The sequence below is a fragment of the Elgaria multicarinata genome, chromosome 8, assembly GCF_023053635.1.
Source record: "Elgaria multicarinata webbii isolate HBS135686 ecotype San Diego chromosome 8, rElgMul1.1.pri, whole genome shotgun sequence".
In the NCBI taxonomy this organism is placed as follows: Eukaryota; Metazoa; Chordata; class Lepidosauria; order Squamata; family Anguidae; genus Elgaria; species Elgaria multicarinata.
Window position 1 is genome coordinate 67,687,341 of NC_086178.1, and position 27,551 is coordinate 67,714,891.

At 41.3% G+C, this 27,551-nt stretch overlaps 1 protein-coding gene across 1 annotated transcript; it reads left to right on the forward strand.

Annotated features, from left to right (window-relative positions):
- The first annotated feature begins 1,220 nt into the window (after positions 1-1,220).
- On the forward strand, positions 1,221-25,639 carry LOC134402216 (pancreatic lipase-related protein 2-like). The gene is made up of 12 exons (XM_063131575.1): positions 1,221-1,269; positions 6,766-6,920; positions 7,871-7,996; positions 10,119-10,253; positions 13,319-13,427; positions 14,466-14,585; positions 14,662-14,778; positions 16,216-16,340; positions 16,580-16,709; positions 22,210-22,321; positions 23,242-23,406; positions 25,576-25,639. Exons 1-12 carry the CDS (start codon positions 1,221-1,223, stop codon positions 25,637-25,639), a joined length of 1,407 nt encoding a protein of 468 aa, XP_062987645.1.
- The last annotated feature ends 1,912 nt before the right edge of the window (positions 25,640-27,551 follow it).

Genomic DNA, 27,551 nt, shown 5'->3' on the forward strand with positions numbered 1-27,551 from the left:
ACTTATAAAAACTGGTCTGGCCCTGCGTGTATTGTCTCAAATCACAACACAGTTACGGCTTTGACAGGACCAGCAGAATCTGGGAGAAAAAAACCAATAACTACAAGTAAGACTAGAATGGTGCATAGTTTCAGCATGGTGGGTATTTTCATTGCCTTCATTTGTTTTGTTTTTAATTGTTATTTGTATTTTTAAGATACCTATAAACAGATTTATTCTTTAAAGGCTTTATGCAAAGATAATAAAGTGATGGTTAAATGAAAATGGGTCTGTATGTATTCCTGGAGCATTGTTTTTTAGGCAAGGACTTATATCTGAATAAACATGCATAGGATTATATTCCACTTACTTGGGAGTAAACCCCATTAAACTCAGTTGGTCTTAATTCTGACTAGACATGTATAGGCTTGCACATTATAGCAGAATCCTGTACATATCTACTCAGAAGTGCATTGCGTTGAGTTCAATGGGGCTTACTCCCAGGTAAGTGGGTATAGGATTGCAGCCTTAATGAATGAAAACAATTGTTCACTTATTTGGTAAGCTCTTCTGTTACTGTTTTCTAGAATGCAAGTTTTCTTAAGGAAAATGTATTAACAATGGGATGCTTTTTAACAATCAGATAGATCCTTCATAGATATCTTTACTTTTCTTCAAAATGACCAAAAATGTTGAGGACTCTTATATTATAGACAGAAAGCGTCGTCACACAGAGGAAAATTGTGCTTCCTTACCGTCGCTTCTCCACCCGCGTGTTTGTCCCTCATTACTTCCTCTTTTGAAAAAGGAAGTAAACAACTTGTACATGGCCCATTCAGTGGGCCATTTCGATCGCGCTGCTTCTCCTGCATATAGTAGGAGATAGCAACAACTTCCATCTTTAAAAATAAGTTGGACTTACTGGGGTGTGTTTTTTGTCGCGTGAAGAAGGCTAGAAGGGGTGGGAGGTGCGCAGGAGGCAGACAACGTTGTGAGAGGGGCATGCAAAAATCCATGAGTGCCCAGTAATAAGTGTGCAATATAGAGACATAACTATATTCCTTATACATTGGGTTTGTGATAACACAACTATATATAGCTTTGTCCTTGATTATTTGCATCACATTTCATCATGGGTATAGACATTTGCATTGTAAAACAAGACATAAACAGAATGAGTCCACATAACCTCAACTGGATTCCAGAGTTGCAACTAACCTGAGCGTTTCTTTTTCTTCTAGATGTTTGGTGTTTGGTTTATTGCACTATTTCTGAATGTAGTAGTGAGAGGTGAGATTAAGGACAATAATACAATCATTGAATGTATTCATTCACAGATTATATATTCATGTGAAATCTTGATGGAGAAATTTATATTATAAAAATTCATAATTATAAATTTAAATTATAAAATGTCCTTTTTATATTCCATTTTTAAAAAATGTTCCTTCAGACAGTGCTCTGCTTTCAGTCATTAAATGTAAGTAAAAGATTCTGCTTTGTCGTAAGAAATGATGCCCTTTGTTATGATACTTTATAAAAATTACAACTGGATTCTTTAAAGATTTGGGCGGGTGAATTTAGTTCATATTTGTATGAAAATCCATTCTGTACTTAGACAAAGACCTTTGTCTTTTGGGTTAGATTGCAGACTTCATAAAGGCTTCTATTTTAGGAACACGGGAAACTGTTTCAGGCAAATATCTATCCAGGCCTTTTAAGCTATGTTTAAATTATGATTGTGCAATTGCCCTCATTCACAGGACATTATGTGTGGTCTTCCATGTGTATCCCTTGTATATTTTTCTACCACTTCTTCCAACTTTTGTCTTACCAAAGAAAATCCATTAAGCAAGGGGAAATGCAATAGCTCCATAATGCCTTTTGATTGGTAGCACTAGGAGGTGGCCATTTGGAAGGACCCTGTGTTTTTAGACTGTTTTAGCTCTGTGTATTTTTATTCTTCTAATTCATTAATACCATGAAGTTTCTTTCACTCTGCTGTGTTTCTAAAATGATAACTTTGATTTCATAAGATGTTTATAGTAAATGGATCCCTGGCCCCATTGAGGGCCTGCTGTGACCTCTTTGCATCGCACTTTGAGGATAAAATCATTTGTCTCCACAGTAAGCTTGATACAGTTGTTAGCACAGCTCCAATAATAATAATAATAATAATAATAATAATAATAATAATAATAATAATAATAATTTTATTTATTTGTTACCCGCCTCTCCCTCTGGATCGAGGCGGGGTACAACACAAATAAAAACACCATAAAATACATAAAACTAATTCAAATGTTTAAAACCAGTGCATCATTAAAAGCAGCACACCATTAAAAAAAGGCATCTTAAAATTCAGCTGGGTAAGCCTGCCGGAAGAGATTAGTCTTTATGGCTTTCTTAAATTCTGGAAGACTGTTAAGTTGACGAATCTCTCTTGGCAAGCCATTCCACAAACTGGGAGCGGCAGAAGAAAAAGTCCTCTGGGTAATAGTTGTCAGCCTTGTTTTTGTTGGTTGGAGTAAATTTTTCCCAGAGGACCTGAGTGTGCAGGCGGATTGTATGGGAGAAGGCGATCCCGCAGGTAGCCTAGATCCAAACCATGTAGGGCTTTAAAGGTGATAACCAACACTTTATACTTCACCCGGAAACTAATTGGCAGCCAGTGAAGAGATTTTAAGACTGCTGTGATGTGGTCACCCCTAGGTGTACCGGTGACCAACCTGTCTGCCACATTTTGAACTAGTTGAAGTTTCCGGACTAGGCGCAAAGGTAGCGTTATGTAGAGTGCATTGTAGGATTCGAGCCTCGAAGTTACCAGTGCGTGCACAACCGTCTATAGGTCTTCCAACTCTAGGAAGGGGCACAGCTGGCGTATCAGCTGAAGCTGATAGTAGGCACTCCTGGCCATCACATCTACAGTATCTGGGCTATCATTTGGAGTGACGGATCCAGAAGCACCCCCCAAGCTGCGAATGCAGTCTTTCAGGGGGAGTGTAACCCCATCCAGAACTGGTTGACACACCTCCAAACCCAGGTTATGACCTTTGACTGATGCTACCATCTTCTGATTTTGTGGTATCAGTTCCAGTTGTTGCAGCCTGATGATGTGGATAACGTGCTTGCAGCAATGTGACCAACCTGCCCTCTCAGTCCCTGTCCCTCCTGACTAATAAAAGCTAGCCAAGGGGATGTGACTGGGTGGGTCCAAGAAGTGATTAATGCTTCCCCTTGGGAAGGGGTGGCTCCTGCTGTCCTTAAGAAGGCAGTAGTGTGACCACTCCTGAAGAAGCCTACCCTGGACCTAACGGTATTAGATAACTACTGCCCAGTCACAAACACCCAGTTTCTAGGGAAGGTACTTGAGAGGGCTGTGGTGAAGCAACTGTAGGCACTCTTGGAGGATACGTATTATCTAGACCCATTCCAGTATGGGTTTCGATCTGGTTATGGGACTGAATCAGCCTTGGTCACCCTGATGGATAATCTTTATCAAGAGAGGGACAGGGGTAATGCAACCCTGTTAATTCTTCCCGATCTCTCATCAGCTTTTGATACCATCCACCATGGTATCCTTCTGGATCAACTCCATGGTATTAATATTGGAGGCAGTCTGTTACAGTAGTTCTGGTCCTACCTATGGGACCAATTTCAGAGAGTAACATTGGCTGACTGTTCCTCAGCCCCCTGGCAGTTGAGCTATGAGATTCCACAGGGGACCATCTGCGAACACAGTTTTTCAGGGAGAGTGTAATCCCATCCAGAACTGGTTGACATACCTCCAAACCCAGGTTGTGGCCTTTGACAGCAAGCATTTCTGTCTTGTCTGGATTCAGCTTCAGTTTGTTTTTCCTCATCCAGCCCATTACCACCTCTAAGTATTCATTCAGAGAAGATACACTATCCTTAGCTGACGCTGTTATCAAAGGCATAGAGAAATTTATTTGGGGGTCATCAGCATACTGATAGCACCCCACCCCATGCCTCTGGATGATCTCTCCCAACGGTTTCATGTAAATATTAAATAGCATTGGGGAAAGGATGGCACTTTGTGGTACACCACACAGCAGCTCCTTCTTTGAGGAGCAGCTATCCCAAAGCATCACCATCAGGAACCTGCCCGAGAGGTAGGACCAGAACCACTGAAGCACAGTGCCCCCGATTCCCAATCCCCTCAGGCAATCCAGAAGGATACCATGGTCGATGGTATTGAAAGCCACTGAGAGGTCCAAAATTACCAGCAGGGACACACTCCCTCGGTCAATACTCAGGAGTATATCATCCGCTAATGTGACCATAGCAGTCTCAACTCTCTATCCTGATCTGAAGCCGGTTTGAAATGGGTCTAGAAAATCTGTCATCCAAAACTGCTTGGAGTTGGTTTGCAGCCACCCTCTCAATCACCTTGCCCAAAAATGGAAGATTTGATATTGGTCTATAGTTATTAAGGTCCAGGGGATCCAGGGAGGGCTTTTTTAGACGTGGCTGTACCACCGCCTCTTTTAAGCATAATGGGAAACTCCCCTTCCTGAGGGATGCATTAATAATATGTTGTAATTGCAATCTAACTGCCTCACCTCCCTGGGCGCAGGCTTAGGCAGAGGGGGAGGGCAGTGGGGCCAGTTGGCATGGGCCTATGATTTTGAGGGGGCCTACTCTAAGTCCCCCTGGTAGAGGCAAAGGGAGACCCTTTGGTAAAGATTTGTTACAAACCAGCTTTCCTCTGAGTGAGCAGTACTAACACTGACAAGGCAAAGTTGCTTGATTTTTCTGTTGTTGATGATGAATTTGCCCAAAGCATTTCTGAATGTGAAGAAGTGACGTCTTATATACATCTTGAATAAAAGTGCTTGCCATTACCTTTTTTATAAATCGTTCTAGTTCATATGTATTTAGAACTGATTAAAAAAATACTTAATGAGCATTGTGAAATGGGGCCTACATTTCCCATCTGGCCCAGGCCTATTACCAGCTTTGCCTGGCCCTGCCTGAGCAACCAGCCAAGAAGAACAGGGATCGAGAGGGCAAGTTGTCCTCCTCACTTGTCCAAGCAGCTTGGCCATGTCCTTGGTACTCACCAACTGACACTGATCCAGTGTAATCCTACTCACAGAGTTCCTGGACACTCCATTGTCAACTTCTGCTATAATGAGTGCATCTAAGTCAGCTCTTATCTGAGAGATTTTATCTGTGAAATGATCGTTAAAGGCATCACAGGTTAAGATTAATAACATCTGGCCAGGTTAAGATTATCCCTATAGACCACAGCTACTCCACACACACCCGCCCACTTTCCCTCACCTGCTCCCTAACACAGTACCCCCGCTGGGAGGGCCTGGGCCCATGTTGGGCCACTGTCATCTCCCAGCCAGGTCTCTGTGAAGCATGCCAGGTCAGCCTCCTCATCCAGAAGAAAGTCATAGATGATATTTGACCTGGTATTACATAGGAGCAAGGAGAGGTTCTGTGGATGGCCTGGTTAATTCTCCAAGTTCCCCAGGTTGGCAGGGCAACTGGAAGGTAAGATGGGTGTTATATATCTATCTCTCCTTTCCCTATAATGGCACTTCCCCTGCCATCACCATGTCTCCCTCGGCCCTGCACAACACATATTGCTGCTCCTTACACATTATGCTCAGCTGGGCTGCAGGCCGCCTTGAGCCTCTCAAAGGCACGGCGCTTTGAGCTGCTGCCTTCACTCTCCTGCTCCTTCCCCACAGATGTAAGCTGCCCTGATCCAAATGACAGCCCAGGTAGATGTGACGGCCAGGTGTGCCTACTATCAGTTTCAGTTGTTTTAAAATGTAGTTTTAATGATGTTTTTATTCTGTTTTTATTCTTTTACCTCATTTGTTCACTGCTCCGAAATCTTGGATAGGGAGCGGTATAGAAATATTGTAAATAAAATAAATATTGTATTTGCTTCTCAGCCACTCAGATAACTTCTGTTTCAGGGAGGCCTATAAATGGGCTGGTTCCAACTTCTTTGTTGTGGTAGAACAGCTACCATTGGCAAAATGGGACTTCCTCTCCCCTCAATACCCCCACAGGCCCTCAAAATCTCCCTGGAGAGTCCCCCAACTCTTCAGGGAGGAGGCGAGGGCACGGAATTCCAGCAGTATCCATTCCATGGGTGCAAAGAAATGAATGAATTTGGGTGCAATGGGGAATATAAGTAATTTAAAAATGCCAACAATGATGTGGAAACTGGAATGCTATAACCTTGATTAATATTCATTAACAGTAAGTGACAGGGAAGTTGCTTAAAGTTGTATCTGTGTAACAGCTGCTACGTAAGTAAGCCTTACCACATATCTTCATGCTCCTGAAAGCTGCTAACAGCATGGGTACTCCTCCCAACTCATTATGGAAGACAGGAAATTGTGTTCCTCATGATGGATCGGCGCTTAGGGGAACATCATGCTAAATATGTGGTAATACTTTTTTGTTTCGGATAACGTGGGAAAGAAAATTAGTTTGAGCCCTTCAATCTATACAAGGTCTATCTAAAAGACAAATAGCTTATGGATGGAATCTTGATCCTGCTAACTCCCTAATGCTATGTTTCCCAGAGTCCAACAAACGTGAGTTTTATCTGTAGTGGGGGAAAGAAAAGTCCAATAAAGTAAGGAAGGACAGTTTCATTGATGGAGTGGAAAAAACCATTCCATAATAGCTCTTGCTTTCCTAATATCTTTCTTAAAAGTGGTAAGAACTTCAATTGTATCACCTAAGCATTGCTGATTTCAGAATATTAACCATCCTCTCTACCTGCTACAGGTTCAGAAATATGTTACAGCAGATTTGGCTGCTTTACAAATGATCCCCCTTGGGGTGGAACATTACAACGGCCAGTGCTAAACTTGCCAGAATCTCCAGAGGTTGTTAATACTACTTTTTTCTTGTACACTAGAGAAAACCCTACACATTCCCAGGTAAGAGACCATTTTAATAACGAAGATTGATCTAATAATATACATCAGCATTCAGCCTGTATCTAGACTAACCTCACCGTTGTACTCACAATTCTATTCTGTCAATGTATTATTATTATTTTCCTAGATATGTTGCTTAATCATTGCTTACTTGTGGGTAAGTCTCTTTGAACTCAGTGGGACTTACTGCAGGGTCGACATGCGTAGGGTTGCATTATGATTGAATTTTCCAATCTGATGATGTTCTGTTAGCTTAATCTGCTGGTAAGAGCAAAGCAAGGTGAGTGGAATGGCAGAAGTGTTTTTGTGGCTGATTCACCTTAAGAAGCCCATCTACCTGACTTACCTTGCTGTAGAGAGGACGGCAGTGGAGCGCCTCTCCTCTCCCTTCCCCACTCACTGTCATGCCTCTTTCCCCCCCTTCCCAACTCTCTTCTGAGGTTACTGTTGTCTTCTCAGAAGAGCAGACACCTCAAAACTTTCTGTGGCAGCTGGGTGTGGTGGGTGGAGAGAATTCCCCTCACTGACAGTGTGGTTCGGTCTGTGGCCCGGGAGGTGGGGCAATAATCTGCCATATCCTATGGCTCCTCAGACACAATCTGAGGAGACATAGGATTGTTCCGTAACTTTAAGCAACCCAGACTTAACCCTTGATAAGTAGTTGGGTGAACTGTGGGTTGTTTAACCCTTAATTAATCCACGATGGCTGGGTTCATATAACACATCACCACTCTAAACCGTTCTGGTCAGAGGTCATATATTCAAAATGGTGATTGCATGCATCCTGCATGCACCATGGCTAAATCGGGGGTTAATCAGGGGTCATAAGCCACCTTGTCATGTGAACTGGCCATTTGTCTTGATCATGCATAGCATTATCATCTTATTTCCAAAGAAGTGGAAATACCAGGAGAGATCCTCAAGATATGTCTTTTTCTTCCTTAATCTAGGTAATATCTGCTCTCCATCCATCAACAATTAGAGTCTCAAATTTCAGAACAAAACGGATAACATGTTTTATTATACATGGCTATGCTCCTGGTTATCGGTATCATCACATAGTAGAGATGTGCAAGGTATAACCATGGAAATTATTTTATCTTCCTTTTATGTATGACTGAATACATATAACTACCTGAAAAAAATAAAATGTTGGTGGATGCTACAATGAACTGATTATAATGACCTTTTGCTCTGTTTTCATCTTGAAAATGCTATATAGATTAATCATTACTGCTATACGATCAGGATAGAAGGCAGAACTACGTAGTTATTACATTAGTATTTTACAATGGTGCTAAATAAGAAGGAATTCAGGCCCATTCTCATGGATACTTAGACATTCAACGTGTTATGCCTATACAGAACCCTTCAAGGTTTTTTAACCTGTGGAGCAGTGCTCATGTGCATCTGTTTATCAGATGTTTAGAATACAAACACTCAAAACGCAACATTTATGTTACAGTGACATGCCAGAAGCTGAATGCTATGATGGCAGATACTCATGACTGGCTTGCGGGAGGCTAAAGTGGTTGGGAGCTAACATACACAACTATTTTTCTACATCCACTATGACTGTTTTCTGGCATCTCCCCTTCTATGAGGGGTTTGTACCCGGTGGTCCCATCTCCATCCCCCACAATGTCTACACATTGGGGAAGCACATCTGTAGAGGACATCTTCTCTGTGTTCCCATGATGTGAAACCCCATGTACGGAACATTTCACATGTTCATACAGCAGACTACCCTCAATAGATGGTTTCCCCAGCGCATGGATAGCAGGGGTACAGCTAGCTCCCCCTCTTCTTATAGAGTTAAGTGTTTTTTTGTCTCCAGAGCAAAAAATAAACAGCACTAAAACCTACATCAGTCATGCTTTCAGATTAAATGGGAAAGATGTAAATTTTCTTCTGATAATGTTTCGTTTAAATCTGTGGGTACTGGGGGCTTCAGTGCTCTGGGTTTCAGTCAGCACTCTATATCCAACATGCTGAACCCTAGCTCCAAAATTAGGTTCAGTGCCTTGGACAGCTCCTTTAGAATCCTGACTGAAACCAAGAACGGATTCACCACCCCACTGACATCAGAGCAACCAGCCTCTACTGGTTTAAATCATTCTACAGTTTTTCCTTCTCATGATACAAAAATGTGGCCATACTGGTCCCTCTTTTCTTTAAACCATCAATAATAATAATAATAATAATAATAATAATAATAATAATAATAATAATAATAATAATGTGGGATCAGCCACTCCATTCCATTCTCACCCCCCACTCTATTCCATGCCCACCCATCCCAAAACAGTTTTCTGGTTATTTTCCTCCCAAAAATGGGTTGGGAGTTGAAAAATGAAAAATACAGAGATCTCTGTTGAAGTCAATGGATTTTTTTCTTTTTCTTTTACTCCCCCTCTCATGAGGTGTTTTTTATTTTCAATTTATGGGGGGAAATGGATGGGGAGGAAGCTTAAATCCTGCTCTTCTGGAGTGATATGGTTTTGATCTGAATTGGGGTCATGTGCACTTACAAGAGAGTAGAGAAAGCTAGCCCACATACCTGCAATATGCATGTTTTAATGGATGTTTAGCTTGGCCCTCAGTCAGCATTTTGTGACACTGAGCAAGCTCACTCCTCAGTGTGGTGCTTTGAGTGCATTATCCCCTAATTTCTTTTGTACTTCTGCAAACCTCGGGGCTCCCCCATGCCTGCTGATGCCTCCATCTTGTGCATGAGAGGAGCCATTTTGGCTATGGCACTCAGAACCCGAACATATCAGTGGAGGGAATAAGTGGGACCAACACTTGCAGAGCTCAGATAGTGATCAGTATATGATGATGATAACCCTATATTTGTTATATTTAGCTCTATTGTTCTCTTGTTTTTTATGTTCTATTGTTTATTATTTTAGAAAACATAATGATATCTATAATATTTTTCTATGTAATCAGCAGAATAATAGGTTGGATCCAGACCTGGGCATATTTAGAGTAGACCCATTAAAACCAATAGGACTTAAGTTAGTCATGGCTAACCTATTTCTCATTGGTTTCACTGGGTCTACTCTAAATATGCCCAGGTCTGGATCCAGCCCATTATTCTGCTGATTACATAGAAAAATATTATAGAAATCATTAGTCTAGGTCCATCCAACCAAATGTTTATTTCATTTATTGGTTACTTTGTGGTCCTTTCAGCTCCTGCTTATAAAAGAAGATATAAACTGTATTGTAATAAACTGGGAAGGTGGTTCGAATAACTCGTACACCACAGCCGTACAAAATGTCCGTATTGTTGGAGCTGAGCTGGCTTATTTCTTGGACTATCTAGAGGTAAACATTCTCTATTCACTGAAATAAAGAAGTCCAAATGTTTTATATGTGGTTTCCTGTTAAGAATTTAATGATGGTTCTTAATTATTTGACTATACATGACAGTATTAATGAAGGTAGAAACAGATACCGTACAAAGGGGAGGGCACAAACATGGGGAGAGGTATAAGTATTTTATGGGGGCCCAAGGAATTGAGTGTCAGGACATCCTGAGCTGCAAAACCATTATCATGAATTGAGTCTAAATTGTTGATCATGTATGAGAATGTGTATGCGAGTTTCAAGCTATTGTAAGAGCTTGTGAGATTTTCTGAGCCAGTTGGAAGCAGGATTAGAACAAGCAATATTCTGAATGGTGCACACCTGACCCACCTCCTCCCCTCCTCCCCCTCTAAAACAGAGAGAATGACTACTTGCGTGGGGAACTCCAGGATTTGTAGTTTGAGGAAAGGGTTCCTCTTTATGGGTCATGCTCTTTCAAGAACTAGAAATCCCAGAATTCCTTAGCTCCTGCCAACAGGCAGGAGGAGCCCCGATATCCTCATGGCAAACTCACTTACTAAATTGTCCTGTAATGGGACAGTGTAAAAGCCGGAACGGAATGGAACAGGCCGGAACAACCCAATTATATTTAAAAAACCATACCAAAACCAATGGCATGTGTTAGCAACACTTGGGAACAATATTTTAGGACTAAAACCATAGCAATATTATATCACTATTAACCCCTGAACTCCCAAAACAACATCCGGAACATCACCAAACTCACCAGTCATGCATAACTCCATGGCAGGGATGCAATAAGCCACAAAACGTCCAAAGAAACTGCGTTCCAAAACCGTGCATAGCGCGTATTGCGCAAAACGAGCCGGGACAGCAGCTTCCAAGTGAGGTACGTTAACCAAACTCATCAGACACACATTACTAGGTGAGCCTGATATAATAAGCTCCAAAAATTGCCCCCAAACCATGTTCTGATACCCGTTCCAGGCAAAAGTCTGTATCGCGCAAAACAGGCGATAACGGCAGCTTCCCAATGAGGTATGTCAACCAAACTCACCAGACACACATTACTAGGTGGGACAAATATAAAAAGCTCCAAAAGTTGCCCCCAAACCACGTTCTGATACCTGTTCTGGGCAAAAGTCAGTATTGTGCAAAATGGGCTGTAACAGCAGCTTCCAAATGAGGTAAGTCAACCAAACTCACCAGACACACATTACTAGGTGGCACAAATATAAAAAGCTCCAAATATTGTCCCCAAACCACGTTCCGATACCCATTCTGGGCAAAAGTCCGTTTTGCGCAATACAGACTTTTGCCCGGAACGGGTATCGGAACATGGTATAGGTGCAATATTTGGAACTTTACATCTGTCCCACCTAGTAATGTGCGTCTGGTGAGTTTGGTTGACTTACCTCATTGGGAAGCTGCTGTTACAGTCCGTTTTGCGCAATACAGACTTTTGCCCGGAACGGGTATCTGAACGTGGTTTTGTGGCAATTTTTGGAGCTTATTCTATCAGGCTCACCTAGTAATGTATGTCTGGTGAGTTTGGTTAACATATCTCACTTGGAAGCTGCTGTCCCGGCTCGTTTTGGGCAATATGCGCTGTGCGCGGAACGGGTATCGGAATGTGGTTTCTTTGGATGTTTTGTGGCTTATTGCATTCCTGCCATGAAGTTATGCGTGACTGGTGAGTTTGGTTGATATCGCTTGTTCAGAAGTGACCGTTCCCATTCTGTTCCAGATGTTGTTTTGGGAGTTCTGGTGTTAATAGTGATATAATATTGCAATGGTTTTAGTCCTAAAATATTGTTCCCAAGTGTTCCTAACACATGCCACTGGTTTTGGTATGGTTTTTTAATGTAAGGGGTTGTTCCGGCCTGTTCCATTCTGTTCTGGCTTTTACACCATCCCTCCTGTAATGTCTCCAAGTCTTGCACCCTTCTAGGCAAGAATGCACCATATTCATCCAAATACCAGGGTGTTATCTGTTCATAGTCTGCATCAAGGAGCTGACTAAAGGTAGGAATGTGGGCATGTATTATAATAATGCAGGGTCCTGAAGTCTCGGAGCCAGGCTGCTCATATAATTTACAGGCCAAAGTTTGTGTACAAACAAGTTAGGCCTCTGTTCTCCAAAATTCAGAAAAGAAGTGACTCTGGATCCCAAGATGAAACAGGGGTCAGTGTCTAAAAGCCTTTTGTTGCTTATGGATACTTAATAAACATACATGGCATTGTGCCGTGTTTGATTAGAAACAGAAATCAGTCAGCCAGATACGCAAGGAGCATATGCAAAGCAAACTAGAAATATCTCTAGGGGCCTAATCCATCGTCCACTTTTTCAAAAAGATGTGGGATCATTGGTGGCGAATGGCATGTTATAGCTTTGTCCCTAGGACAGAAAAAATGACGTACTTGGTTCCTTGGGCAACCACAAAGGCAGAGAATATGACTGCTGCATGTGGTTTTGAGAGAAGACTTATTTGGGTCTTTCCAAAAAGTTGGATCCCACACTGAATGCTTCTAATTTTAATGGTGAAGAAATTCAGTCAATAAGAATCAAGTTAGTGAGTGCCTGGTGGGAACTAAATCTGCTTTTCTTATGATTTCCAGAGGTTAGCCATGTTAGTAAATTCCAGCAAAAACAACAGAGTCCATGAAAGCTTATGCCAGAATAAGTTTCTTAGTATTTAAGGTGCTTTAAGACTCTGATTTGTCTTATGATGAAATACTTACAGCCCAGTGTATCTTTATAGTTCCACTGAGTTCAAGTAAGGATACATAGGTTTACAGACCAAAAGTTTGTAATTTGTTTTTAACTGTGCATATTTATTGTTTTATACTGTATGTTTTTATCTGTACGCCGCTCTGAGATCTTAATGATATAGGGCGGGATATAAATGTTTTAAATAAATAAATAAATAAATAAATAAATAAATAAATAAGAGTGATTGCAGGTATGACTACTTCTACTGTTACTCTATTGTTTCCTTACTGTGAGATATTTCCTTGCTGAGAATATAGAATATTTCCTTCCTTTCTCTCCTTTCATATAGACAACCTATGGATATCCCCCTTCCAATGTACATATTATTGGACATAGTCTTGGAGCACATGCTGGAGGGGAAGCCGGAAGAAGGAAACGAGGCCTCGGCAGAATAACAGGTGCCACAAACTGTGAGACAAAACTTATGAACAGTTATATGAGACAGAAAGTTATGAAAAATAGATTTTTTTTTTTAAAAAAGCAATCATTTTATTGGCGGGGGGTGGGTGGGAATTAATGCTTCCCAAGCATATATTGTAAGAGTCACTGGGAAGCCCTGTGGCTATTTCTAGTCCCATGGAGAGCTAGAGGTAAAGTCCAGAGTTTTCTAGCCATTGAACTAAAAGACAGCCTACTGAATTATTGGAGAGAAATGATATCCACTCCTAACCAAACCCTATACCACATCTATTTAAATTTGAACTGTTGGAAATCAGAAATGCGCCCAAGAGCTACTCTGTTGGGTGGTGTAAACAAAATTCTCCTTCTAGTCGTCAGTCTTGCTCTGTGGGAGTTGGGGTGGTGGTGACTGCATGAAATTCTGTCAGGATGTGGCTGAATGAAAAGGAATTAAGAGAACTGGAAAGAGAAGTCCTAACCCAAGATGTAATATGCTCATGCCAGAGAGAACCCAAATAAGACTCCTTCCACAAAGCATAGGCAAGGGTGTGTGTGTGTGTGTGTGGAGTGCTGCTCTCTGCCTACCCTCCTAATTTGCTAAACTCCAGTGGTTATTTGAAGGAAAGGAACTTTTCACAAATCCAGTGTGCTTTTCTTTATTACCATTAATCAATATTGGAGTATACCTATTTAAAGAAAAACGGGTGCATACTTTGAGATTAGAATTTTGGCCATAAGAATCTATGAAGAGATCATGGGATCTGTGGTACAAGGGTGCATCTGAGCGAGTTCTGGGTGATAAATGCATGTTGCCAAGTTTGCCATTCCCACACATGTCTGTGTCACTTGTGAGACTAAAGATAGCCCTTCCCAGAAATGCACTTTGACTATTTTGTGTGCTTCCCCAACCATTTTTTTGTTCTGTGGTTTGAGTATTCTGTAGTATAAAGTGCATTTTATTCTAAATATAGTAAGTGTGTGAAATAGTTGCCTTACATAATTCAGGGGCTCAGAAAAACCATTTCTGTTTTGTTTAGGATTGGATCCAGCTGGACCTTTATTCCATGACACACCTCCTGAAGTCAGATTAGATCCATCTGATGCAAAGTTTGTTGATGTTATTCACACCAATATGGGTCGTCCGCTCTTTGGGTATGGTGAGTTTTCCACTACAGCAATCCTGAACATGGTAGTAGAAACGTGAACATTTACATTAACTCATCTGTATTTCAGAAGGAATAATTCAACCATGTGGTCATCTTGATTTTTATCCAAATGGTGGAAAGACAATGCCAGGCTGTAAAGGACACCTGTTATGTAAAAGGTGTGATATCAATGAAGTTATGAGAGGTAAACTTAATTTATTTATTCAGAATCTTCAATGTATTAACAGCACTATGTCTACTCAGAAGTAAGCCCTGCTGAGTCCAATGGAGCTTTTTCCTGGGTAAGTTGGTATAGGGATGCAGCGTAATTCTATTAAAAAGATAACTTCTATGTTTTAAGTTGTAATACTACTTGTTTATAGACAAAGAGAAAAAGAGAAATATCTTGATATATAAAATTTAGTGTAAACCTGATATTAAGTAAGAACATAAGAAGTACCATGCTGGATCAGACCAAGGGTCCATCTAGTCCAGCACTCTGTTCACACAGTGGCCAACCAGCCATCGGCCAGGGATGAACAAGCAGGACATGGTGCAACAGCACCCTCCCACCCATGTTCCCCAGCAACTGGTGCACACAGGCTTACTGTCTCGACACTGGAGATAGCACACAACCATCAGGGCTAGTAGCCATTGATAGCCTTCGCCTCCAGGAATTTATCCAACCCCCTTTTAAAGCCATCCAAATTGGTGACCATCACTACGTTCTGTGGTAGTGAGTTCCATAATTGAACTATGCACTGTGTGAAGAAGTACTTCCTTGTATTTGTCTTAGACCCACCAATCAGCTTCATGGGATGACCTCAGGTTCTAGTATTTTGAGAGAGGAAGAAAAATATCTCCCTATCCATATGCTCCATACCATATTCTCCCCTCAGCCTCCTCTTCTCCAAGCTACTGATAAATGATACAAGAACATTCTACAAGTACAAATGATAAAATCTACTTGACCATTTTTTTAAAAACTATCTTTCAATGAGAAATTAAAAAACTGTATGAAAATACGTTAAGTTTTTTTATTAACAGATGAAAAAGAAAATAAACATTGCCTTTCCTTTTAATAATTTGTGGTACCTTTTATTTATAAATTGAAAGCTTTCGGATGCTTAATAGAAATTATGCTTTTTGTTCAGTTGTGTCTTTCCTTCAGTATCTTCAGAAATACTGCCTCTGATACAGGATCAGAGCCGTCAGGACTAGTAGCCACTGATAGCCTTCTCCGCCATGAATTTGTCTAGCCCCTTTTAAAGCCATCCAAATTGGTGGCCATCACCACTTCTTGTGGTAGCAAATTCCATTGTTTGCCTATATGCTGTGTCACGAAGTACTTCCTTTTATCTTCCTGTTATACTTCCTTTTATCTGTCCTGAATCTTCTACCAATTTATGTTACATTAGTACCCATAGTTCTGTCAAAAGTTGATAGAACTTTGTAATGAAGCACTAGTGCATACATTTTGTTTTTCCTTCTACTGCTCAATTGCTTTTTCTGTTCTGCTTTTAGATTATCGTTCTTTGTAAGATATCTAGGGAGCCTTTTTTGGCTTAATGACAGAGTAACAATGCTAATCATCATTGGCTGCCCTAACTAAAATAATAATTTCTTTCCCCCGCACCCGCAGAAATTTTGTCTTCTAAATCTCTTCAATGCTCGCATTGGCGAAGTTTTCAGTATTATAATCACAGCATTTTTATTCCTGATGGGTTTCTTGGATTCCAGTGCAATACATATGACAACTTTATATCAGTAAGTATCAAATCCAGATATGATTTACAAGCTCACTAAGTTAATAAGTCCAGATTGCTTAACTGAGTGAGTGATGATACCCTCGAAAGTGTAAGCTGCAAAGCATATAATAATACAAAATGTAATCCAGGCTTTGTGGGGACTAAATTAAAAATGGGTCTATTTCAGCTCATGGGGCATCAAATAAGTTAAAATTAAGAACTAATAAATAACCTATATGTATTTATATATATTTTTAGGGGAAATGCTTTCCATGCCCGAAGGAGGGCTGTCCAATGATGGGTCACTATGCTGATTGTTTTTCAGATGTACACCAAGATGTACACCAAGGGTATTATTTAAATACTGGTGCTTTCCCACCATTTGCTAGTAAGTGTTAATTTATTTCATTTAAATATCATTTTTATTTCCAATTTAGGACTAAATTCCAGTCATGTAATCCAGTCTTCTCCATCCTGGTGCCTTCCAGATGTTATGGACTACAGCCCCCATCATCCCAGTCAATGGCCATAACTGGCTGGGAATTATGGGAGTTGCAGTCCAAGACATCTGGAGGCCACCAGATTGGGGAAGTCTGCTGTAATCAATTCTGCCTCGAAGGCCTGTTTGTAGATCTTCAAAGCCAGCCATGAGAGATGAGGGCATGTTGGGAATTGTAGTTCTTGCATTGGTTTGCGCTTTTATTCCTACAGCTGAAGGTGCCTAGTAAAGACCATCTTAGTTTAGGGTTTGTTGCTGGATGCAACATTTAGTCTTGGATAAGAGGTATTATTTTTGCTGCTATTTGTATTTCTGTTGTCAGGTCCAGTATGAATTCTTAGCTGGTTGTCTATTTTTAGTGTATGTTTATTAATATTTGTATAATCATTTAAATTTTTGTTTTCTTATTATCATTACTGAATCATCTTGAAATGTTATATTTTATTTAAATTCTTATGGTACTTTACCACGGAAAAGTGGCATACAAATAAACTGGTGATGAATCCAGGCGTTCACCAAAGGATTGCCATGCAGAGACAACCACCATATTGACTAAAGTGGCCCCCATGTGGCTTCTTTTTCAAGTGTGCTGACCTTTACTCTACATGGGATGGCTTGCGTGGAACTGCTGGTTCACAACCATTTTTCTCTTGTATTTGAAGTGCTTGGTTTATCGCAACACATCCAACAATCTAACATGCCACATCCTATTAAAAATAAATAAATTGAAATGTTGATTGAATGAGGAAATAATGATCTGAGGAGGTCTCACACGTGCATCCCCATATCAAAAATCATCTCCAAAGGGTCTTGTCAGCTGCTTTGAGGACCTATTTCAGGGATCAGTATCATCGGGCATACAGCTGACTCCCTATGAGTCCTTGGGCCCTGATACTTGCTGTTGCTGCTTATTCACTTGTCCCTTCCAAGTGTGCAAACAAAGACAAGGAAAAAGAACAACAGCCTTCGCTAGCCTTGCCCTCTCCTTCTGGGTAGGGATGTGGATTGAGCTCAGAGAGACAGGGCAAACAAATGGATAGTGCTGACTGTGGCAAAGAGATAGGCCTACTCAGGGAGAGGCAGCTACTGACAGCATCTTGTCCCAAGGCCCTCTGGCACCAATTGTCTTGGAGATTTGCATTTTGTTTTGTGTTTTGTGAAGCTCACTCTTTGGCTGTGATCCAGTAATGTACCTGTTAAAACTAGGGCTGGACCAAACGTTGTGCCACCGAGGGCTTCACAAGGTGAATTGGAAGAGCAAAACTGTTCCCAAAGGTTGGGAGGGGGTCGGCAACATTCAGGTGTGGGAGGGGGAGGGGGAAAACATTACATGGGTGGGGTACTTACAATATAGAGCTTCTCTCTATATATTTTTAAATCCCGCTGCTTTACCAGGGCTTTTTGTTTTCACTTTCCTTCTGAGATTATGATCCACGCCATTACATGTATTTAATACTCTCTGTGTGTGTGCTCCATTCACTTCCATTCACTTCAATGAGACAGCACCATCTAGTGGTAGAATTGTAGCACAACACTGAGTTTACACAATGGGAGATCCCATTATTTCCCATATATTATCACATTATCTCTGTTTTTTAAAAAGTGAGATTTCCTGGAATAGCCTGGGAGGTGTCCTGGACATTGACAACATCATGTAATTGACCCGCAAACCTCTGTGAATGACCAACAACAAAAGTACAAGGAATCACTCATTTAGAGAAGCTCATAATGACATGGCTGACTGGTCTTCCTGTTTTTTGTTTTGTTTTTTAAAATCATTAAACAAGGGCAGCCATATTTTTTTCCATGCAATGTTGCTGGGATCCATGCTGCATCATCACATCACAATGTTCCCAATGCTGTTATTAAAACCATTTTAATATGACCAGCTACCACTGCTGTGTGCAGCAGCTCGCCCGTTTCAAAATCTATCTATATAAATAAAAATGTAAATGTTCGTTTGTTCAAAATCTTAAATCTCTGAAAGTTCTTCACTGATTGCTTTGAAATTTTGACACAACATTGCATTCGAATACGCGCGTGTTTTTATATACCTATATTATATAGATGTCACACCTGTGACAGGTAAAAAGATGTTTTTTGAAAAAAGCGCCATCTGTTGGACGTAAAAGCAACACATGCTGGTCAGGCTGGAAGATACATAAGCAGCAATGAATCTGTATGGCGAATTCTTTCATTTCCCATACATGAACGAAGTCCAGCTGTTGTTCACTTAGCAGTACATCTAGAAAATGGATAACGCGTTTATTTCACAGCTGCAAATGTGCAACAAATAGCCCTGAATCCACTGGCTACAACGTTAACTGCTTTCTTCACGTTATGTCAAAATGACGCGTTTGCGAAAACACTGCTGTATTCGGAAGTGCCTACGTATTACACATGGAATGCGAGTAGAAAAACATTTGAAAGACACAAACGAGGAGAACGAGTCGACGGACAACCTGGCATTTTCAAAGAAACTACGATAGGCAGACTGTACACCATGCATCCCAATCAAGATGAATGCTTCTTTCTTCGCATGCTGTTAGTAAATGTGCCTGGTCCAACGTCTTTCCAGCAATTGAGAATTGTCAACGGCGTTACACATGCCACTTTCCGCAGTGCATGTCAAGCTCTGAATTTATTGGAGAACGACCGACACTGGGATGTATGTATTAATGACGCGTGCAACACGTCACATCCAAATCAAATTTGTGCATTGTTTGCAATCATATTGACCGCCTGCTGTCCTTCATCTCCAACAGAGTTATGGGAGAAATATAAATCGCACATGGCTGAAGATATTTTCCGTCGAATACGCAAGGAAAATTCAAATATGAATATGGATTTCACAGCAGAAATCTACAACGAAGCGTTGATAATGATTGAAGATTTGTGCTTAGAAATTGCGAACAAAGTTCTCAATCAATTGGGAATGCCATCACCGAATCGATCTGCTCCTGCTTCATTCGATGTAGAATTGTGTCGTGAACAACATTACAACACGGGTGATCTTTTGTCGTATGTGCAATCAAATATTCCTAAGCTAACACTTGAGCAAAATGGCATTTACGATCAAATAATGCAAATTGTCAATAACGGGGTTGGAGAAATCTTCTTAGATGCGCCAGGAGGAACTGGTAAAACGTTTCTAATTAGATTGTTTCTGGCAGCAATTCGATCCCAAAATGACATACCGTATTTCTTCGATTCTAAGACACACTTTTTTCCCTAAATAAAGAGCTCTAAAAATGGACTGCGTCTTAGAATCGATGGCGTCTTAGAATCGAAGCAATACGGTAAGAGGAAAAGAGGAAGCTCCTGCAGCAGCCTCGAGCCATGCGAGCGAGGAGCTGGTTGGGTAAGCGCCTGGTTTTTTGTTAGGCAAATTTATTTGTAAGTCCCATCGATTTCCATGGGACTTGCGTGTCGTCGTCCCCTGGTGCACAGACAAGTAAAGAGTGGGATAGGAGAGTTAAGTTTACTCTTTGTTTCAATGCCCCCCCTTCTTCCTGCGCAAACGGCAGTTTCTTCTCTCACAGAGGGAAAAAAGAAAAGGACACAACCATTAGAAGAAAGCGTGGAGGGGGGGGGAGGTTGGCTGGGCGGTGAGGGAAGTATTTCTTTGATTCTAAGATGCCCTTTTTTCCCAAATAAACATCTCTAAAAATGGGGTGCGTCTTAGAATCGATGGCGTCTTCGAATCGAAGAAATACGGTAGCCTTAACTCTTGCATCATCCGGAATAGCTGCGACATTGCTACCAGGTGGAACAACTGCTCATTCCGCTTTGAAATCGCCATTGAACATGCAATTCATTGAAACTCCCACGTGCAACATTTTCAAAGCATCCGGCATGGGAAAAGTATTGCAGAAATGCAAACTTATTGTTTGGGATGAATGCACAATGGTGCACAAAAAATCGCTCGAGGCTCTTGATCGATCATTACAAGATTTGCGTCGAAACATCAGACCATTTGGGAACACATTAATATTGCTTGCAGGAGATTTCAGGCAAACATTACCTGTAATTCCTCAATCGACACCAGCGGACAAAGTAAATGCTTGCCTGAAATACTCTACTTTGTGGCGACAAGTAAAGACGTTAAAATTAACTACAAATATGCGTGTCCAGCTGCAAAACGATCGATCAGCTGAGATATTCTCACGTCAATTGCTGGAAATTGGGAACGGAAAGGTGCTGGTTGATCTGACCTCAGGACGAATTTCATTGCCTCATAACTTCTGCAATTTAATGACGTCAAAAGAAGAATTCGTTGAAAAAGTATTTCCTAATATTCAAACCAATTATAAGAATCACGATTGGCTGAGTGAACGAGCTATTCTTGCGGCCAAGAACAAAGACGACTACGAACTTAACAATATTATTCAGTCTAACATTCAAAGCGAGGCAGTCACATACAAGTCCGTTGACACTGTTGTGGAAGCAGATGAAGCGGTTAGTTATCCAACAGAATTTTTGAATTCACTCGATCTGCCAGGGATGGCACCACACATACTGCAATTGAAAATCGGCGTGCCAATTATCATGTTGCGAAATATCAACCAGCCAAAGCTTTGCAACGGCACGCGGCTTGCAGTAAAAAAATTACTGAGCAACGTCGTAGAAGCAACAATCTTGACAGGACCTTTCAAAGGTGAAGATGTCCTCATTCCTCGCATTCCTCTGATTCCAACGGATATGCCATTTCAATTTAAGAGATTGCAATTCCCAATTCGATTGGCGTTTGCAATCACCATCAACAAAGCTCAGGGCCAATCTTTAGAATTGTGCGGTTTAGATCTAGACACGGATTGGATCTCACATGGACAATTATATGTTGCGTGTTCTAGAGTCAGCAAACCAGACAATCTCTATATCTGCACAGACAATGGAACAACAAAAAATATTGTGTACCCACAAGCATTGTGAAATTAAACATATTAGAAACGTGCGCTTTCTCTTTTCTTTCTTTTCCATTTAACCAGACTGAGCCACAGCAACGTGTGGCCGGGTACAGCTAGTAATAATAATAAAAATGGCCACTTCATTAAATTGTAAGTACCCCAACCACACACACACATGAAAGTGATGCAACTTTTGCAGAAAGCTTGTGAAGGTCACCGAAATTCTGACCCCACTTTCACTGGAGGATGACAGTCTGGCAAATGTGGAGTTCTGCACAGCTCTAGTTAATACTGAATAATGGGATATGCATCACTACACTGACTTTAGGGGAAGGGTTGCATCCAGGTATTCTGAAATAGTTGATTTGAAAATCTGATCGAGAAATGGAATACTATATTTGCACCAAAAGATGGGCTTTTGTTTATTTGTTTGTTTATTTATGCATCCAACATGAATCTAATTTGTTAATGTTCCTTCATAGGTTGGAGGAAACATATATCCGTGAAATTGATTGGAATGCAAAAAATGAGAGGGATTATTGTTGTAGCCTTAATTGGAAGTAACAAGCTCAGAAGGGAGTACCCAATTACCAAGTAGGTTTAAGATCACTATGAAATGTAAGTTCTATCTTGAGGGCCTGGAAATAATCATTCACATATCTTTTTCATCTTATTTGTATTTTACATTGAGACTAAACTCACTAATGTTGCACCAGGTCTGCCCTCCTGCTATACTGGAATCGAACTTTCAAGGTACCACTCTGGTTTGCTTGGTGAAGGTATTTGGGAGATTGCAGGTATCTAGGGAAGTATTATAGAAGATTGATAGTGTAATCCTATGCATACCTACTCAGAAGTAAGTCCAATCAGACTTCCAGAAAGTGTGCATAGGATGATTGAAGCCAAAACACCATCTTGGTCAGGGGGCGGCAGGGTTATCATTTTGCCTTGTGTGTATGAAGTTTTGTCCCACTCCATGGCGTTATGGATGCCCTCCCCCTTTGGGGCGAAATGGTGCTTTTGCTTGCTTGGCTGTGTCAGTGCCCAAGGATTTCAATGGCCCTTTTGTGCGTCCCTGGTATGACGTTTTGTCCCAATCCTGCAAACTTCCAAGGGTTTATTTTCACCACTCCCTTTTTGGTGCACACAGGGTTTTTGCTCCTTTGTGTGTAATCATGCGGAGTTTTGATGGTGCATCAGGTGCCTCCTGACTAGGAGAGGCTGTCTCGAATTAGCAGATTCACAGGTGGTTACATCACCACATGGCTTTATGACTTGGCCCGTTGAAGGGAGCTCCCAGTTAGTTCAGCAATAAAATCAAACCATTGACATGATCTCACAGTCCAGTATCACACATATACACACACATGGAGTTCTTGACAGTGTACAAATTAATTATCCCCACAAGCAATATATTTCTTGCACCGTAATTTTTCTTTAAATATTTTCAAACTTGACTGTGGAAAATTAGCTAATATGTTTTTTATTTGGTAAAATTTGTGTGTCCTTTGTAGCGGATTGCTTTACCCAAGACATACTTTTGCAAGGTTTGCTGATGTAGATATTCTTGGAGACATTACAGCAGTTGAATTTAAATGGATAAAGCATCCAATCTGGAAAGGAATTGCCTTCGTAGGAGCACAAGAAGTCACCATATTAAATGGGGGAAATGGCCATAAGTAAGTATTTACCATATCTTCAAGATTGGTGAAAAATAAAGGCCTCATCTACACCTGCCATTTATCCCAGTATGGTATCGAGGTTGTCCCTACTGTGCCACATGATGTTCACCTACTCCCGTGGTGATCCAGGGATGACCACTCCGTTTTCCCAGGATATCAGTACCTGCTTTTTTCCCCTTTTCCCGCTCTCTCAGGATAATTCCGAGGTCTGAGGGCAGCATGGCCCCCTCCTGAGGTTGTCACTGTTCTTCACGAGTAGCAAGGATCAGCGGGCCAAGCCCATGGGTATCAGGGGTGAGGGGGAGAGCATTTTTGCTACATTTTGGAGGGGTTTCAGCATCTTCCAGCACCATGGAGGAGCGGATCTCTGCTCTTGTGCAAGCATTAGGAGTAGTAAAAACAACCAAACAAAAACAAAACTTTGCCTAGGAGGCTCTCCTTTAATTCTGGGATAACTCGCTGATGTGTGGCCCCTGAGGGACAATCTCAGAAGCTGCAAACCCTCAATCATCCCTCCCTGCTCCCAAAAGGGATGCAGGTGTAGATTAGGCCAAACTCATGTCCAGGGCTGGATTTTAGGTCAGGGACCTTTGGCAAAATACCACCCACCCAGGCCCCTTCACACATCAGTAGGCCATCCCAAGCCATAGGCTTACCTGGTAGCAGCCGAAGGCAGCCTTCTGCCACCATTTTAAATTTCCCAGAATGCCTGAGAATTATGCTATTTTGGGTGCTCTAAGCATTGCAGGAAATTCTAAAATCTTGTTGCTGCTGAGCAGGGGTTGGTGGGGCCCAGAGCAGGTATCAGTGCCAGTGGGGTCTCATTCTGAAAGCTGTCAAAGTGAGCCGGGTGTCGATGCAGCACCTGTTCTTGTATCATGTGACAAAAAGGAAAAAGTCATGGGGGCCAGCACGGGTAAGACAATCCAGATGTGACAAAGACACTCAAACTGCAAGCACTATTGTTTTCTGTTTTTTGGAGGGTGCTGTTCTCATTTCCTGTTTTGCAGTTAACTCAAAATATCCCTGTATAGGCATGCTAGTAGGTTTAATTTGAGTGTATGTTTATATGTGCTTAAATTATTATAATTATAATTATTATTATTATTAATATCCCACCTTTTTACCAATACTGGGACTCAAGGCAGTTTACAAGATTAAAACATGTACAATTAAAACATATAAATATAAATTTACAAAAGTAAAATAGAATTAAACCTGCAGTAAAATTAAAAATATGTTTATTTTTTTCAAAACAGTAACAAATTAAAAGGGGGGAATCCAATACATTAACACAGGTCCAGAGTAGTTCCAAAAGCCTGCTGGAACAAAAAAGTTTTTGCCTGCCTCTGAAAGTATAGCACAGATGGAGCGAGTCTAGCCTCCCTGGGAAGGGAGTTCAAGAGCCTTGGAGCAGCCACCGAGAAGGCCCTCTCCCGCATACCCATCAGGCATGCCTGGGATGTTGGTGGGACTGAGAGAAAGGCCTCCCCAGAAGATCTCAGAGCAAGGACAGTCTCATATGGGAGAATATTGTCTTTCAGATAACCTGGACCCAAGCCATATAGGGCTTTATAGGTGATAACCAGCACTTTGAATTGTGCTTGGAAACTGGCTGAAGCTCTTTGAACCAGCTGAAGTTTCCAAGCACTCTTCAAAGGCAGCCCCACGCAGAGAGTGTTACAGTAATCCAAACAGGATGTAACTACGGCATGTGTCACCATAGCCAGGTCCAACGTTCTACTTTCAGTAAGCTTAACCCAAAGAGTTCATGCCTATTTACAGCTGCAGAAGTATTTAATGTAACCCATTAAGGCCTAGGCCGCCCATTGTGGCTTCCTCCCCGCCCCCCTTTCTGATAGCTGTTGTTAGAGATGGGAGAGAAATTTGTTGTGTTCACGTTTTCATACAAACCAGCATAATTTGCACTTCCTGAACCAATACGTGCACTGAAACCCCATTATCCTTTCATGTTCGCACTGTTCTGAATTTCGTGATGTAGTTGCTTGATCGAACAATACATATACTATATATATATATATATATATATATATATATATATATTATATAGTGTACGTTAGGGGGAAATGTGCACAAAAATGCATGCCATATGAGATATTAGCAGAACTGTCCTGAAGAATATTAATATTTATGTTTTGCTTCCAGAACTCATTTTTGTGGCATTAAAGCTGTCCAGCCTGAAGTTTGGCAAAAACTTACACCCTGTTGACACAGATTAATAGTTCTGCAAAGAGGCACTTCCACAGTATTGGCAGAAAGCCCACAATGTCAAAATCTAGCAGCAAAAAAATGGCAACGCTTCCAGAGTACTTGCAGATAAAGGCAGAGTTTTGTGAACTGGCTAGCTATGCCGTGTTTGCCAGCTTTTGGACTTTGCTTTGGTTGAAACAGTACTATGTTGCTATAACAAATGTATTGTTTATTGTTTTAATCAATTTTAATTTTGTAAGTCACCTTGAGTGCCATTTTTTCATAAAAAAAGTGAGTTAATAATAATATAATAGATGGTGGTGACGATGATGATGAAATAAAAATGCTTTTCTTCAGCAATGAAATATATTGCTTTTGCCACTAGAGGGCCCCTTCTCCAAGTATTTCATTTATAAATAGCGTGCATATTATCAGATGCTGTCTCATCATGTGTATTGCATGCCTTTCCCCTGTACTTGATGATCCACCAAGCAGTATAAATATTAGAATAATCCAACTCTAAAGGACAAGATAAGGAGACCCCAGGTTTCTAGTTAATATATCTGTATTGTCTGTGGATTGATTTAGGCCATATCTACACCAGCCCGATAGTCCAGGGGAAGGGGTGATGGGCATGGGTTTTCCCAGGGATAAAGAAACCCTAGGAAAGCCCAATTCTTCCCACAGTCTCGGGACAGTCCTGAGACCACGGGAGGTGTGGGTGCCCATGCCGCCTGGTGCTGTGGCACCATAAATGGGCACAGAGCCACGCGGTGCAGCTCCACACCCATCAGGGGAGGGGTGGCAGCAATTTCGCCACCCCTGGGATGGCAGGGAGATGGTTTGGGGGGGCAGTATTGGGTGTTGTGTTTTTTAAAAACACCTATTCATTTTTTCGATGGAGTGGGCCTCACTCTTGCATGACCAACCCTGATGGTTAAATTTTTTTATCTCTGGACCTGGCACAGGTGTGTGGACCCAGGGGGAGGATCTCGGAACCAGGAAATCCAGAGATCCTCCCCCTCCCTCCTGGAAGGCCAGGGGGTGCAGAAAGGGTCTTAGACTGTACACAATAGACTCCTATTCTGCTACTAGATTGTGTATGTCTTTGTATACTAGTGAATGGCTCATAATTTCTTAAGAGAAAACGCAAATCTATTGACACTTGCAAGGACTTAAGCCCAGCCCTACAATTAGGCAAAGTGAGGAACTCACCTCGACTAGGTGCTCTGGGGGCTCATGAAAAGTCTTCAAATTTTTAGATGATGATGATGATGATCTCTTTTCTCGCTCGTGGCGGTTTTTCTAGAGAGATATGATGGGCTTTGCCAGGTCATGCTTCTTTTACTGATTCAGGAATTTTCTGACTATTAAGCATGTTTTAAGTATGAAGGCTTTCAGCAGGCCCAGGTTTTTCTCTGTGTATGTTTTTTTTTTAACTAAGTGATAAGCTGAAGTCTTACACTTGATTTATATAAAGTGCTCTTTAAGCCCAAAACTTGAGCCTAAACTGAAGCTAGTGCACAGTTTTACCTGTTTCTAAGCAGACACCTCCAATATTTAGTCCTGTACAGTGGCTCCTATCACATCAGGCACCGTCATCACATCAAAAAAACTATACAGAAAGCCTTCAGAAACTGGGCCTACTACCTCAAGTAGCTTGACTGGCTTTAGCTACTATACAACTTGACTCTCTCCCTCTCCCTCTCTGTGTGTGTGTGTGTGTGTTGGGCATTTGCACCAAAATATTTTGGACCAGCCTTACACAGAAACCAAGGAGCTGTAATTGATCATGGTTGCCCACAGGTCATACGTTTTCTGGTATGCGTATGCGTAACTTTACAAACATTATAGGAGACAGTCCTATTGGACAGGCAACTCATGTGGTACATGAAGTATACAATGGGCCTAAGTACCTTACAACTGATCCC

Coding starts and splice junctions, on each gene's coding strand:
- LOC134402216 (XM_063131575.1), top strand. CDS start 1,221: ATGTTTGGTGTTTGGTTTATTGCACTATTTCTGAATGTAGTAGTGAGA. Junction 14,586..14,661: donor TCGTCCGCTCTTTGGGTATG/GTGAGTTTTCCA, acceptor TCTGTATTTCAG/AAGGAATAATTCAACCATGT. Junction 23,407..25,575: donor AATGGGGGAAATGGCCATAA/GTAAGTATTTAC, acceptor TTTTGCTTCCAG/AACTCATTTTTGTGGCATTA.